At 38.9% G+C, this 16,062-nt stretch overlaps 1 protein-coding gene across 1 annotated transcript; it reads left to right on the top strand.

Moving 5' to 3' along the window:
- Positions 1–6,212: 6,212 nt before the first annotated feature.
- Positions 6,213–15,102, top strand: LOC109750137 (uncharacterized). The gene is made up of 2 exons (XM_020309089.1): positions 6,213–6,594; positions 15,062–15,102. Exons 1-2 carry the CDS (start codon positions 6,213–6,215, stop codon positions 15,100–15,102), a joined length of 423 nt encoding a protein of 140 aa, XP_020164678.1.
- The last annotated feature ends 960 nt before the right edge of the window (positions 15,103–16,062 follow it).

Genomic DNA, 16,062 nt, shown 5'->3' with positions numbered 1-16,062 from the left:
GTTATGAAAGATCAGTTTTCTGGCCTTCCTAGTGAAGATGCCGCTACCCATCTGAACAACTTCGTTGATTTGTGTGATATGCAAAAGAAGAAAGATGTGGATAATGATATTGTTAAATTGAAGCTATTTCCGTTTTCGCTTAAAGATCGTGCTAAAACTTGGTTCTCTTCTTTGCCTAAAAATAGTATTGATTCATGGAATAAGTGCAAAGATGCTTTTATCTCTAAGTATTTTCCTCCCGCTAAGATCATCTCTCTTAGAAATGATATTATGAATTTTAAGCAACTTGATCATGAGCATGTTGCACAAGCTTGGGAGAGGATGAAATTAATGATACGTAATTGCCCTACACATGGTTTGAATTTATGGATGATTGTACAAATTTTTTATGCTGGATGGAATTTTGCTTCTAGAAATCTTTTAGATTCGGCCGCGGGAGGCACTTTTATGGAAATCACTTTAGGAGAAGCTACTAAACTCCTAGATAATATTATGGTTAATTATTCTCAATGGCACACCGAAAGATCTACTAGTAAAAAGGTTCATGCGACAGAAGAGATTAATGTTTTGAGTGGAAAGATGGATGAACTTATGAGGTTGTTTGCTAACAAGAGTGCTTCTTTTGATCCTAATAATATGCCTTTGTCTACTTCGATTGAAAATAATAATGAATCTATGGATGTGAATTTTGTTGGTAGGAGCAATTTTGGTAATAACGCGTATAGAGGAAATTTTAATTCTAGGCCATTCCCTAGTAATTCCTCCAATAATTATGGTAATTCCTACAACAACTCTTATGGAAATTTTAATAAGATGCCCTCTGATTTTGAGACTAGTGTTAAAGAATTTATGATTTCTCAAAAGAATTTCAATGCTTTGCTTGAAGAAAAATTGCCTAAGATTGATGAGTTGGCTAGGAACGTGGATAGAATTTCTCTTGATGTTGATTCTTTGAAACTTAGATCTATTACACCTAAGCGTGATATCAATGAGTCTCTCAAAGCCATGAGAATTTCCATTGATGAGTGCAAAGAAAGAACCGCTAGGATGCGTGCTAAAAAGGATTGCTTTGTAAAAGCGTGTTCTTCTAGTTTCCATGATAATAATGATGAAGATCTAAAAGTGATTGATGTGTCCCCTATTAAATCTTTGTTTTCCAATATGAATCTTGATAAAGATGGGACTGGAGATGAGTCAACTTTAGTTAAAAGGCGTCCCAATGATTCGGAGTTTTTAGATCTTGATGCAAAAATTGGTAAAAGTGAGATTGAAGAGGTCAAAACTTTACATAGCAATGAGCCCACTATTTTGGATTTCAAGGAATTTAATTATGATAATTGTTCTTTGATAGATTGTATTTCCTTGTTGCAATCTGTGTTAAATTCTCCTCATGCTTATGCTCAAAATAAAGCTTTTACCAAACATATCGTTGATGCTTTAATGCAATCTTATGAAGAAAATCTTGAATTAGAAGTTTCTATTCCTAGAAAACTTTATGATGAGTGGGAACCTACTATTAAAATTAAAATTAAAGATCATGAATGCTATGCTTTATGTGATTTGGGTGCTAGTGTTTCCACGATTCCAAAAACTTTGTGTGATGTGCTAGGTTTCCGTGAATTTGATGATTGTTCTTTAAATTTGCATCTTGCGGATTCCACTATTAAGAAACCTATGGGAAGGATTAATGATGTTCTTATTGTTGCAAATAGGAATTATGTGCCCGTAAATTTCATTGTTCTTGATATAGATTGCAATCCTACTTGTCCTATTATTCTTGATAGACCTTTCCTTACAACGATTGGTGCAATTATTGATATGAAAGAAGGAAATATTAGATTCCAATTTCCATTAAGGAAAGGCATGGAACACTTTCCTAGGAAGAAAATTAAATTACCTTATGAATCTATTATGAGAGCCACTTATGGATTGCATACCAAAGATGATGATACCTAGATCTATTCTTGTTTCATGCCTAGCTAGGGGCGTTAAACGATAGCGCTTGTTGGGAGGCAACCTAATTTTATTTTTGTTCCTTGCTTTTTGTTTCTGTTTAGTAATAAATAAATCATCTATCCTCTGTTATGATTGTGTTTTTTATGTTTAATTAGTGTTTGTGCCAAGTAAAGCCTTTAGGATCTTCTTGGATGATTGTTGTTTGATCTTGCTGAAAAAAAACAGAAAGTATGTGCTCACTAGAATAATTTTCATTTTTTTACCAGAGATCGATAAAATACCAATTCCAACTGCAGTAGATCAATATATTAATTATTTAGGACATCCTAATTTCTCAGGATTTTCGGAGTTACATAAGTATTCGAAACCTACAGATTACTACAGACTGTTCTGTTTTTGACAGATTCTGTATTTCGTGTGTTGTTTGCTTGTTTTGATGAATCTATGGCTAGTATCGGGAGGTATGAACCATAGAGAAGTTGGAATACAGTAGGTTTAATACTAATATAAATAAATAATGAGTTAATTACAGTACCTTAAAGTGGTGATTTGTTTTCTTATACTAACGGAGCTCATGAGATTTTCTGTTGAGTTTTGTGTTGTGAAGTTTTCAAGTTTTTGGGTAAAGATTTGATGGATTTTGGAATAAGGAGTGGCAAGATCCTAAGCTTGGGGATGCCCAAGGCACGCAAGGTAAAATTCAAGGACAACCATAAGCCTAAGCTTGGGGATGCCCCGGAAGGTATACCCTCTTTCATCTTTGTCCATCGGTAACTTTACTTGAGGCTATATTTTTATTCACCACATGATATGTGTTTTGCTTGGAGCGTCTTGTATGATTTGAGTCTTTGCTTATTAGTTTACCACAATCATCCTTGCTGTACACACCTTTTGGAGAGACACACATGAATCGGAATTTATTAGAATACTCTTTGTGCTTCACTTATATCTTTTGAGCTAGATAATTTTGCTCTAGTGCTTCACTTATATCTTTTAAAGCACGGTGGTGGTTTCATTTTATAGAAATTATTGATCTCTCATGCTTCACTTATATTATTTTGAGAGTCCTTTAGAATAGCATGGTAATTTCCTTTGGCTATAAAATTAGTCTTAATATGATAGGCATCCAAGATGGGTATAATAAAAACTTTCATATAGAGTGCATTGAATACTATGAGAAGTTTGATACTTGATGATTGTTTTTAGATATGAAGATGGGAATATTAGAGTCATGCTAGTTGAGTAGTTGTGAATTTGAGAAATACTTGTGTTAGAGTTTGCAAGTCCCGTAGCATGCACGTATGGTGAACGTTGTGTGACAAATTTGAAGCATGAGGTGTTTCTTTGATTGTCCTCCTTATGAGTGGTGGTCGGGGACAAGCGATGGTCTTTTCCTACCAATATATCCCCCTAGGAGCATGCGCGTAATGCTTGGTTTTTGATGACTTGTAGATTTTTGCAATAAGTATGTGAGTTCTTTATGACTAATGTTGAGTCCATGGATTATACGCACTCTCACCTTCCCATCATTGCTAGCCTCTTCGATACCGTGCATTGGCCTTTCTCACCTTGAGAGTTGGCGCAAACTTTGTCGGTGCATCCAACCCCCGTGATATGATACGCTCTATCACACATAAACCTCCTTATATCTTCCTCAAAATAGCCACCATACCTACCTATTATGGCATTTCCATAGCCATTCCGAGATATATTGCCATGCAACTTTCCATCGTTACGTTTATTATGGCACGCTTCATCATTGTCATATTGCCTTGCATGATCATGTAGTGACATCGTATTTGTGGCAAAGCCACCATGCATAATTTCATACATGTCACTCTTGATTCATTGCCCATCCCGGTACACTGCCGGAGGCATTCATATAGAGTCATACTTTGTTCTAGTATCGAGTTGTAATCTTTGAGTTGTAAATAAATAGAAGTGTGATGGCCCGTCAGCCTGCTTCGCCACTCGGACGGCCAGCCGCGAACCGCCCTGTCCGCGTCGCCACACTGCCGGCTATGCCAAGCCGGCTGGACCGCCTCCTGCTCCGACGCCTGGCCGGCAGGCGAGCCGGCCCGTCCGCCTCGACGCCCGTTCGGTCGGACCCGACCGACCGGGACCCGCTTCGAGCACCCGGAGGCTCGAAGGCTACCCCCAGCGGGTCGATGACCCACAAGTGTAGGGGATCTATCGTAGCCTTTTCGATAAGTAAGAGTGTCGAACCCAACGAGGAGCAGAAGGAAATGATAAGCGGTTTTCAGCAAGGTATTCTCTGCAAGCACTGAAATTATAGGTAACGATAGTTTTGTGATAAGGTAGATTGTAACGAGCAACAAGTAATGAAAGTAAATAAGGTGCAGCAAGATGGCCCAATCCTTTTTGCAGCAAACGACAAGCCTAGACAAACTCTTATATGAAGAAAAGCGCTCCCGAGGACACATGGGAATTATCGTCAAGCTAGTTTTCATCACGTTCATATGATTCGCGTTCGGTACATTGATAATTTGATATGTGGGTGGACTGGTGCTTGGGTACTGTCCTTTCTTGGACAAGCATCCCACTTATGATTAACCCCTATTGCAAGCATCCGCAGCTACAAAGGAAGTATTGAGGTAAACCTAACCATAGCATGAAACATATGGATCCAAATCAGCCCCTTACGAAGCAACTCATAAACTAGGGTTTAAGCTTCTGTCACTCTAGCAACCCATCATCTACTTATTACTTCCCAATGCCTTCCTCTAGGCCCAAACAATGGTGAAGTGTCATGTAGTCAACGTTCACATAACACCACTAGAGGAAAGACAATATACATCTCATCAAAATATCGAACGAATACCAAATTCACATGACTACTAATAGCAAGACTTCTCCCATGTCCTCAGGAACAAACGTAACTACTCACAAAGCATATTCATGTTCATAATCAGAGGGGTATTAATATGCATAATGGATCTGAACATATGATCTTCCACCAAGTAAACCAACTAGCATCAACTACAAAGAGTAATCAACACTACTAGCAACCCACAGGCACCAATCTGAGGCTTTGGGACAAAGATTGGATACAAGAGATGAACTAGGGTTTGAGAGGAGATGGTGCTGGTGAAGATGTTGATGGAGATTGACCCCCTCCCAATGAGAGGATCGTTGGTGATGACGATGGTGATGATTTCCCCCTCCCGGAGGAAAGTTTCCCCGGCAGAACGGCTCCGCTAGAGCCCTAGATTGGTTCCGCCAAGGTTCCGCCTTGTGGCGGCGGAGTTTCGTCCCGTAAGCTTGCTCCTTATTTTTTCTCGGATGAAAGACTTCATATAGCAGAAGATGGGCACCAGAGGCCTGCCATGGGGCCCATGAGGCAGGGGGCGCGCCCAGGGGGGTAGGGCACGCCCCCACCCTCGTGGCCAGGGTGTGGGCCCCTCTAGTATTTTCTTCGCTAAGTACTTTTTATATATTATGAAAATAACTCCCGTGGAGTTTCAGGACTTTTGGAGATGTGCAGATAGGTCTCTAATATTTGCTCCTTTTCCAGCCCAGAATTCCAGTTGCCGGCATTCCCCCTCTTCATGTAAACCTTGTAAAATAAGAGAGAATAGGCATAAGTAGTGTGACATAATCTGTGATAACAGTCCATAATGCAATAAATATCAATATGAAAGCATGATGCAAAATGGACGTATCAACTCCCCCAAGCTTAGACCTCGCTTGTCCTCAAGCGGGAGTCGATAACGATAAATATGTCCACATGTTTAGAGATAGAGGTGTCGATAAAATAAAATACGGACATGAGGGCATCATGATCATTCTTATAACAGCAACATACATATATATTGTCGTATGATCTCTTATGCTAAAGTAACAATTCAATCACAATTTCAAGTATGAATCATAAACTTTATTGAAAACTAACAACTACAATCTCAGTCATTGAAGCATGTAGCGACCAGACCTCAAACAGTCTGATCTCTGTGCATCAGTGTCATCCCTGGATCGGTAATGCTGACACGCACAGTACTTGAAGGATTTATAACATGCACAGTACCTGGCACTGGGCTCTAGGTTAATAGGTTAGTCCCAAAAATCATATAAAATATCATACAAATGCATATAAAACATCCTAGAAGGATAGTATAATAGCATGAATACTTCATAAATTATAGATACGTTGGAGACGTATCAGTAGCAACCACCGTATCACAGAAAAATCCTCTGTTCTTGTTTCGTGATGTTTTTCTTGTCAGATTTAGATCTACATGGCTCCACCAAGATCCTCCAAGGACAAGTTCTTTGAGAAGGTCATCAACCCGTACTTGTCCGAGGTGATGAAGCACCCTCAAGCCATTGAGATGCGTGAGGGGGTGCTCCACATCCGGGATGTTCATGGGCCCAAGAGGACGGGAAGCATGGAGGCCAGGCTCGAGGCGCTGGAACAAGACATCTTCAAGTGCCAAGTAATGGTGGAGCATGGACTCAACGCCAATCACTCCATGATCACGGAATTCACCTGTGATCACATGGTGGATGGCCGATCTATGAAGGACATCGTCTTCACCTTCAACGAGCAAATTAATTTTCTGCAAAGCCAAATCTATGATCTTCAAAACCAAGTTTTTGAGTATGAAACAAGGTTTAAAGGTATGAGTTTAGCTGCCAGTTGCAGGACTCGAGAGACTCGTGCATCCTCTTTTGATGGTGAACCCCTACCCTGGAAGCCGGAGGAAAACTCACTACCTCATCACCACTACGTTCATTATCTTCCCCACCAAAGGTGACTTGAGTACACCGGTATGGGCACTCCCCTTGGCTTTTGCCAAGCTTGGGGGAGATGCCCCAACATCGTATCACCATCACTTTTATTACCTTTACCTATTTTTAGTTCGATCCTTAGCTATTTCGTGATCTAGTTGAATAAAAGTTTAGTATAATCTATTTTTCGAGTGCTAGTTTGGTGATCTATCTATCTATGTAATCGAGTGAGAGTTATATAATAAAGTTTAGTTTGAGTTTTTGCTTCTCTACTTTTATGTTTCAATCAAAATAAAAGAAAATAATGAAAAAGATCATATGCTAATCTTATGGTAAGTAATGACATCACACAAGGAAAAGTATAAGCTGTAAAATTTGTTGAAAGTTGGAAAACATAGCATTGGTCAATAATGCAATTCATGAAAGAATTAATAATGGAAGAGAAGATTCACATGCAAATACACTGCCTTGGACATTTTTTATGATTGTGAGCCCCCGTTAAATATTATATGCCAAAACTGTTGACGTTGGACAAGGAAGACAACATAATGATTTATGTTTGTTCATGTTCACAAAGAAGTTATATTGTCATAGATCCTTCAACATGTGGTGCTTGCTCCATATCTTTGCTAGCCAAAATCCGCACTAGGTAGAGATACTACTTGTGCATCCAAAAACCTTAAACCCAAACTCTTGTTTTGAGAGTCCGCCATACCTACCTATGGATTGAGTAAGATCCTTCAAGTAAGTTGTCATTGGTGCAATAAGGCAATAAAAATTGCTTCTAAATGTGTTTGATCATTTAGTGTAAGAGAAATTAAGCATTGTACGAACTTGTGATCGCAAAGTAATAAAAGTGACAGACTGCATAATAAAGGTTGCTATCATAAGGGACAATATAACGTGACATTCTTTTGCATTAAGAGATTGTGCATACAACCAAAAAGCGCATGACAACCTCTGCTTCCCTCTACGAAGGGCCTACCTTTTACTTTTGTGTATTTACTTTTTATGCAAGAGTCAAAATATTCTTCTCTGTTCCTTTTTTATTTTCTCTTTTTGCAAGCATCATGTGGTGAGGAACGATCTAGGCATATATATTTAGTTGGATATGAGTGAGCATGAGTTATTATTGTTGACATCACACTTGAGGTGAATAAGTTGGTAGGTGAAACTATAAGCCCCTGTTTTTTATGTGTCCGATTGAAACATTTTGCTCATATGTATGATGTGAGTGTTAGCAATCATAGAAGATTAAATGATGGTTGAGTATGTGGACTTGCCAAGAGGCTCCGATACGTGACCTTTCATGAAAATATGATGAATTGTGGTTGCCAAGTTCACTGAGAACATAGTTTGTTTGTTTTCAATAAAGTTTATGCTTTTTTACTTCAATATTGTGATGAATTTTACTTGCTCATGAGAAGTTATATGATAGAGTTTTATGATAAAGTTTGTTGCTATTATAATAACTAGCAAATATGCCCGTGCGTTGCAACGGGAGAAAAACAATCAGACTATGCAGATGTGGTACACATAAAAAGAGCCTGAAACATATGCCAGAATGAGATGAGGACTTTTAAATGTCATTTCATAAACTATATATGAAACATATGTCATGATGAGATAAGGGACTTTTAAAAGAGTGTGTCTATCCTGCACCCATGTCTAAATGCTCTCGGGTGTGAACAGTAAAATAATTTAAAATAGAAAGAAAATTTAAAAAAAATCTGATTTTCTTTTGTCGTGCAAGATGGTCAAATGTGTGATATCCATGCCAAATTTAGTGAAGTTTGGACATTCATGGAGCTCGTGACAAAAAGACAAATTTCGGTCCTCTGAGAAACTTTGAAAATATGCATTGTTCATAGCCGAATTTATCTTTTCTTGGCGCGAGCTCCATGAATGTCATTTACCCACGAAGTTTTGCACGCACCTAGCGCACTCAAGCATCTTGCATGGAAAAAGGATTTCAGATTTTTTTTATTTTACTGCTATTTTTTTATTTTGCTGTTCAACGGATGCAGATGAGCCCGGGCACCATGTTGAATTATTGCTTTTAAAAAGCCATTTCGAAAACTAAAAACATGATGGCCTCGTCACGACTTGATTTCCTAAGGCACCACAACAAAATATTTTTTTACTGAGCAAACTGTGTTGATGTACACATAATGAGCTAGACTGATGAATGATGTATTGATGTGTCTCGCAATTGACCTAGCATTGCACATGGTGTTTTTGATATCTAGTAAAATTGTACTCCCTTCGTTCCAAAATAAGTGTTTTAAGGTTAGATTTTTAGACAGAGGAAGTAGTACCAAAATATACATAGTTGTGTATGGAAGCAAATTAGACATTTATTAGTCATTTTCTTAATGTCCCTGAACCACTTCTCGGTACAACCCCTAAACACATCAACGCACGAGATTTCTTGATACCCCATCATAATAAAAGGTAAGATGGTCTTTTTTTGAAATATGGCGTGGGAGACACCCTCGGCTGGGCCGGCCCATTGATGAAGGCTGCAGGGAGGGCGATCTAAAATATAAAAATTCACAAAATAAACGCCCCTGCTAAGAATCGAACCACATACGCTTAAATATGAAGCTGAGCCGCTCACCAATTGCTCTGACTAGTTTTTGTTAATAATTAGGAGTGTGCAAATTTAAGAATCCCTTTGACCGGATTTATTGGGCCCATCAGCCGAAACGGGAAGACCACGGAAAACACACAGAAGAAATCGAAAATAAATCTCAGCTAATCGCCGCTATTAATTAGGCCTATCAACTAACCTATGCATGCGATGGCTACTGCCTGATCCAATCAAGGAGACCCATGCATTAGCTTCCATGAAGAGACGAGGGAATAAAGTGACGTGCTTAAATGCAGCAGCCAATTTTTTTTTTTTTGATAAACTATGCAGCAGCCTAGTAAACATTGGTGCACAAGTTTTGGTGGCTTTTGGACCCAATAAACCTGAATGGAGGGTGTAACACCAAGGAAATTCTGAATGAATTTTTAAAAATCGAATAATGTTTCATAATCCAACTTTTTTTGAACCACTTGAACACATTTTGAAAAAGTAATTTTTCATAAAGCATGAACATTTTCCAAAAAATTAGAATAACATTTTTTACAAGCATGAACATTTCAAAAAATTTAAGGAAATATGTTAGTTCAAAATGTTAAGAACATTTTTCCGAGCAACATTTTGAACACTTTTAAAGAAATATGAGGAGCGTGCAAACTTCGGAACTAACATTTTGAACAATTTTTTTTCGAACACTTCCTTTCCTTTTTCATCGAGAAAACTCCACAAATTGCAAAAAAAAAACTCAAACAACTTGGCATGGTGCCTTGAATTGGTTATATAAACTCATGGATTTTTTTGGGTCATTTCATGATGCCGATAAAACGAGGTTTCATACGGACCCATCTCGCCTGCCCGTACAACCCCATTGAACGTGGTCTATTTTTTGGACATGCGTGAAATGATTCAACTATTGCCAGTATGCGGGCATACCCATGGTTTGAACGAATTTTGACACTATATGCAAGTTGTGTCACGTCTGAGCATGTATCAACTATTTTTCATCGAGAAACCTTCAAAAAGTGCAATAATTGTTAAAACCTTAAACAACTTGGCATGGTGCCTTGAATTGGCCATTTAAGCTTATAAGGAAAAATTGGAGTCGTTTGAAGATGTCGAAAAAAACATGCTCTCATACGGACCCTATTCGGCCGCAGCGGCACGCCCAAAGGGCGTCCGCCACGAGGCAACAATTATACGAAGCACCACTTCTCGTAGGTCGGGTAGTAGCACGCAAACACTTCTGGACTACCGGAGCACCTCCGTTGAATATGGTCTATTTTCGGACATGCATGAAATGGCCCCAACTTTTACAAGCAGGTGGGCATGCTCATGGTAGGCATCCATGCCAGGTTTGAATTATTTCCAATACTATATGCAAGTTGCATCACATCCGGCCATTTATCGCCCTTTTTTTTACTAAGGAAACTCCAGAAATTGTAAAATTTGTAGAAAACCAAAACAACTTGGCATGGTGCCTTGATTTGGTCATACAAGTCAATGAAAAAAAATGAGGTCATTTAACGGATGTTGAGAAACAACGTGCTCTCAATGGAGCCTTCTCGCCTATCTGGACACCCTAGGTTGAACATGGTATTTTTGTGGACATTCAAAAAAAGGACATCAACTTTGGTTAACTGGTGGGCATGCACATGGTGAAGATGTGAACACTTTTTCAAATTTGCCAGCATTTTTCATATTTGCGATTTTTTTATTTTCTAGGGCCTAAACCTTTTTTTCTTCTCTGATTTTTCGTTATTCTTCACTTTTTTGTTAATTGATTTTCTTCTTCTTGAACTTTATTATTCATTTTGAAACCGGTTCAAAAATTTGGAAATTTCTTTAGAATACCATATTCTTTTTTCAATACAAATTTAAAAAATGATCTGGAATTTCACAAAATGTCCCCGTATTCTCATACGGACCCTTCTCGCCTGCCTGAACAATCTCTGTTGAATATGCTTTATTTTTGGACATGCATGAAATGACCTAACTTTTGCCAGTAGGTGGGCATGCTCATGGTAGTCATCCGTGTCAGATTTGAACGATTTCTGACATCGTATGCAAGTTGTGTCACGTTGGCCATTTATCGGGCATTGTTCACTCAGAAAACTCCAGAAAATGTAAAAAATGTCGAAAACTCAAATAACTGGGTATGATTCCTTGAATTGGTCATATAAGCTCACGAAAAAATTGAGGTTATCTGACGATGCCGAAACACATGCTCTCATATCGACCCTTCTAACTCTTTCATTGATTCATGTTTCCTTTTTCCATTTCTTGTTTTCTTTTCAAATTTATTTACCTTTTTCAAAAATGTTTGTGCTTTCAATTTTTTTGGAAAATTCAAAATTGGTTCATGGTTTTAAAAAGTTATTCAACATTTTAAAAATTGCATTTAAATTGTTTTTATAAATTCAAAAATGTACAGGATTTTCAAAAAATGTTTTTTGCTTTCTAGAAATTGTTCCAAATGTTAAAATTCCTGTTGTTTACAATATTTTATCAAAACTCTAATAATGTTCATGTTTTCCCAGAATGTTTGGAACTTTCAAAAAAGTTCTGGTTTTGTAAAAATTGTTTGCGGTTTCCCAAAATGTTTGAGTTTTTTAGAAAATACTCGTGTTTTCATATTTTTTTTGTAAATTCCAAAAATATACGAGAATTTCAGAAAAAGGTTATTTTTCTATGTAAACTGTTCAGAATGTTAAAAATGTTCCTGTTTTCAAATTTTTCTCAAAACTCAAAAAATGTTTGGGAATTGCTTAAAATATTCGCGCTCTTGAAAATTTGTTCAGAATTTCCAAAATGTTCCCATTAACAAGTTTGGTTCTCTAAGTTCCAAAAATGTCCGCATTTTTTAAAATATTTAGGATTTTGAAAATGGTTCCTGTCAAAAAAGGCAAGGTTTTAAGAAAAAAATATTTCTCAAAGTTTGTTAGAGTTATTGAAATAATTTCTGGATTCTCAAACATTACTCGCTTTAAAAAAATTATTCATAATTTCCAAGATAAGATATAAAATCCAAAAACTGCTTGGATTCTTTGTTGTAGTTAGTTCTTAAAGTGCTACGCTCCTTGTTAGCCACGAATCTCTCATAGGTTGACTGTCTAGCAGTTGCACTTTCTAAGGTGGAGGTACAGTGTTCGAATCCATGCGAGGTCACTCAATTATATTTTTAGCGATCATATCGCTGCCGTATGTGCGAGCGTTACTGCGGCCACCTTCTTTGGCCGGCCCAGTCAGGGGTATGCAGAGCGTATACAAGTACAAGCGGGTATTCCATGTCAAAAGTCCAAATTACTTTTTATACGTATTGCGTGAGGGGTTGTACCGAAGCGGGACTCGTCCCTGAAATAGTCTAAAAGCTGCAGGCCGTCCACTTAATGTGTTCCAGAGTGTAAATGTAAGAAAGAGAGATGACGAGCATGGCATAAGGATCTTAAATTAATATATGTGCACTTGTTTGGAGAATATTAATTCTTTAGGTCCTTTCTTTGTGAGAGATTCAGTACTCACGGTTAATGCTAATGTTTGTTTCAAGGCTGGATGAAAATACTAATGTTCAAACTTCAGATGCTAGATGAAAATATTGTAGGCAGACTTCAGATGCTAGATGAAAATATTGTACGTTTGCCGTCAGCGCCGCGTTTGATCTGGTGATGCCAAAAGGCCAGATACTCTTGCGGAGCCCGATTTTTTATTTGCTTCAATTAAGAGTGCTAGGATTGAGGTCCAATCTTCACTGTCCTCTTCGCATTTCTTTTCTGCAAAACTTGGATACTCAAATAATATAACGGCACAGTGGGAATCAGCAAGTAAAATCAAATTGACATGAACGCGTTGTTCTTGCAATTGAAACAACTGGAAGAAACATTGGTGTTGCTCCTTCCCCATTCTTAGCTCGAGCCGCCAGAGACATCAGAGAAGAGAGGTGACTGAACAACGACAGGTGACGGTGTTGCAGGGGAGGAAAACGGTTAGAGGAAACACGAGTGAAGGAGCGGGAGAAGGTAGGTTCAAAAATTTAAAAGGTTTAAGTAGTAAAATAAGAAAACAGAAATAGAAAAGCAAAAAAAAAAGTGAAAACCGAAGTGATTGCCTCTCCTTACGCCATTTGTGAAGCGCGGAGTACAAGGGAGCAGCCCTTGCATGCAACGTCTCACTACTTGCCATTCTACCAAGCCAAGAGCGGTAACCCGCATTACCCCGTAACTAGTGATTTCAGAAAAACGTACCTATCTCATAAACTAACAAACACTACTAAACCAAGCGCACGGGTCCATATCTCTATTCCTAGTCTCCGTTCCGGGTTTATTTTCGTCCCACCTTCCTTGGTTTTTTTCGTCCTCTCTCCCACCTCCCAATTTCGTTGGTTTTTTTCGTCGGTTTTTTACTCGCCCCCCTCCCACCTCCCAATTTCGCCTGGTTTTTCTTCGTCCCACCTCCCACCACCCCCTCGTACTGGTTCTTTTTCTCTCCACTCTTTCCTTGCAAACCAGTAATTTCCTAACATACAAAAGATCACGAATCTATCTTTCCTTACTCGAATCAATCGCTCCCTACATCAGTGCATTTTTTTATTAAGAAAACTAACACGTAAATCTTAACGCATTGTAAACAAATTCCGTTATGGACCTAATTAATTTATTATGCAATCTGTACGTGGTCGCATTGGTTCTTTTTCTCTCCACTCTTTCCTTGCAAACCAGTAATTTCCTAACATATAAAAGATCACGAATCTATCTTTCCTTACTCGAATCAATCGCTCCCTACATCAGTGCATTTTTTTATTAAGAAAACTAACACGTAAATCTTAACGCATTGTAAACAAATTCCGTTATGGACCTAATTAATTTATTATGCAATCTGTACGTGGTCGCATTGGTTCTTTTCCTCTCCACTCTTTCCTTGCAAACCAGTAATTTCCTAACATACAAAAGATCACGAATCTATCTTTCCTTACCCGAATCAATCGATCCGTACATCAGTGAATTTCTTTATTAAGAAAACTAACACGTAAATCTTAATGCATTGTAAACAAATCCCGTTATGGACTTAATTAATTTATTATGGAATCTGTACGTGGTCGCATCTCTCCCCTCGTGAAAAAATTGCATCCATCTCCCGTTAAAAAGGAAAAGAGAACATGAACGATCAATCCCACACCCTACATCTCAGTAGCAAAAAATCGCCCCCGCCTCTGCTACTGCACCTCGCCGTGTGCCCGTCTCGACCCATGCCTCGCCTGCATGGTTGGACGCCGCCGTCTCCACCGCCACGTACAAGAAAACGGTGGGCAGAACCATCCATTCAAACCACACACCCCCACCCTCCTCTACAATCCCTAGCCCCGCATCACCCTATCCCTTTCTCGCCTCTCTTTCCCCTCGATGTAGATGGTGCCGAGCGGCGGCCTCGAGCACCGGCAACGCCGCCCTCTCTATCTTCGCCGCGTCGAGAGATGGGCCGAGGCCATCGTCGGTTCGCCGCCCACGATTGGGCCGCCTCCGGTTGTCGCGCACCACCGGCTCCACCTAATGTGCCCGACCCTCTCCGCTTTCGACCTTCCGGCGACCACATCCCTCCGCGCCTCCATCCATCATCCACAAGGCCACTCCCTGCACCCACCCTCCTAAATTCTCCATACCGGGGGACAATCACCGAAGATCCAAGTTGGCCCGATATCAATTTTCTTACGTGCTTTCTTTATCAGTTGGTGATGGGAATGGGTTCCAATTTCTCTATCTGACTGTGGATTCGCAGGCAAGAAGCGCTTCTACATGCATCCTCCTGTCGGTCCCTAAAGTACCAAGGTAAATGGTTGATACTGCGTTTGTCTAGGATGATATATGTTAGCCCTGTTCCGGTTCATCGAGCAGTTTGGTGACTAATTTACTGATAATTTAATTATATTAATTAAATGAGTCGGGTGTATCGTCGTGCATTTATCTTGCCAGTAATGTTCTGTGATGCTCTGATGCACTTTGGGAATTGTTTATCTTGTCTTCAGTGCAGAACATTTGTTTATGAATGCATTAGAAGAATCCTTGTTACTACCTTGAACCTGTTTTATTACTGAAGTAAGTACCCAACCTCTAAATTGCTACATTACCTTGTAGATTGTATACGCTCATTCTCTTATGATTTTGTGGTTGTATATACAGTGTTCTGAAAACTTTATTTGCTAACATTATGAAACACCTGCTTTTGGCAAGATATTAACTTGCATTTCGTGAGATTGATAGTGGATGCATCCGAAAATCAGTTGACAACCCGATGCATGTTATTTTTACGATTGAGAGATATTAACTTCAAATTTATGAGATTGATAGTTGGAGTTATGTTCTGAGGAGTTCTGAACATGTGATTTTTGGGAATGCTTAACCAGTTCATCTTTGGCCGTTAGTTTTATTTGTATTTGAGACAGGAACATAGTTTCTGAGTTACTTCATCAGTGTGCTTCAGTTTTTTCTTTGTGCATGCCTAGGAGCTGGTATGCAAGTGCATGTGCGCCGAGTGACAAGTTTAACATGGCTTTTGTCTTTGTTCCCGCTGGTCTAGATACATATGTTTTCTTGTCCGTAGATAACTAGATATTGATCGTGTGTACAAGGATGCAATAAGCTCTGCAATGCTACGGTATTTAACAGTAATATATCGGCTAAATAGGCTATGCTGATTGGCACTAAAGTTGAGCTAGCACCGCTTGATTATGTTACATATAATCGCCAAGATCTCGCCAACGGCGTCATCTCTTTCATGTG

Source organism: Aegilops tauschii, chromosome 7 (genome assembly GCF_002575655.3).
Source record: "Aegilops tauschii subsp. strangulata cultivar AL8/78 chromosome 7, Aet v6.0, whole genome shotgun sequence".
Classification (NCBI taxonomy): domain Eukaryota; kingdom Viridiplantae; phylum Streptophyta; class Magnoliopsida; order Poales; family Poaceae; genus Aegilops; species Aegilops tauschii.
Note: the sequence above shows the minus strand (reverse complement) of the source record. Positions and strands in the feature narration are given on the sequence as shown.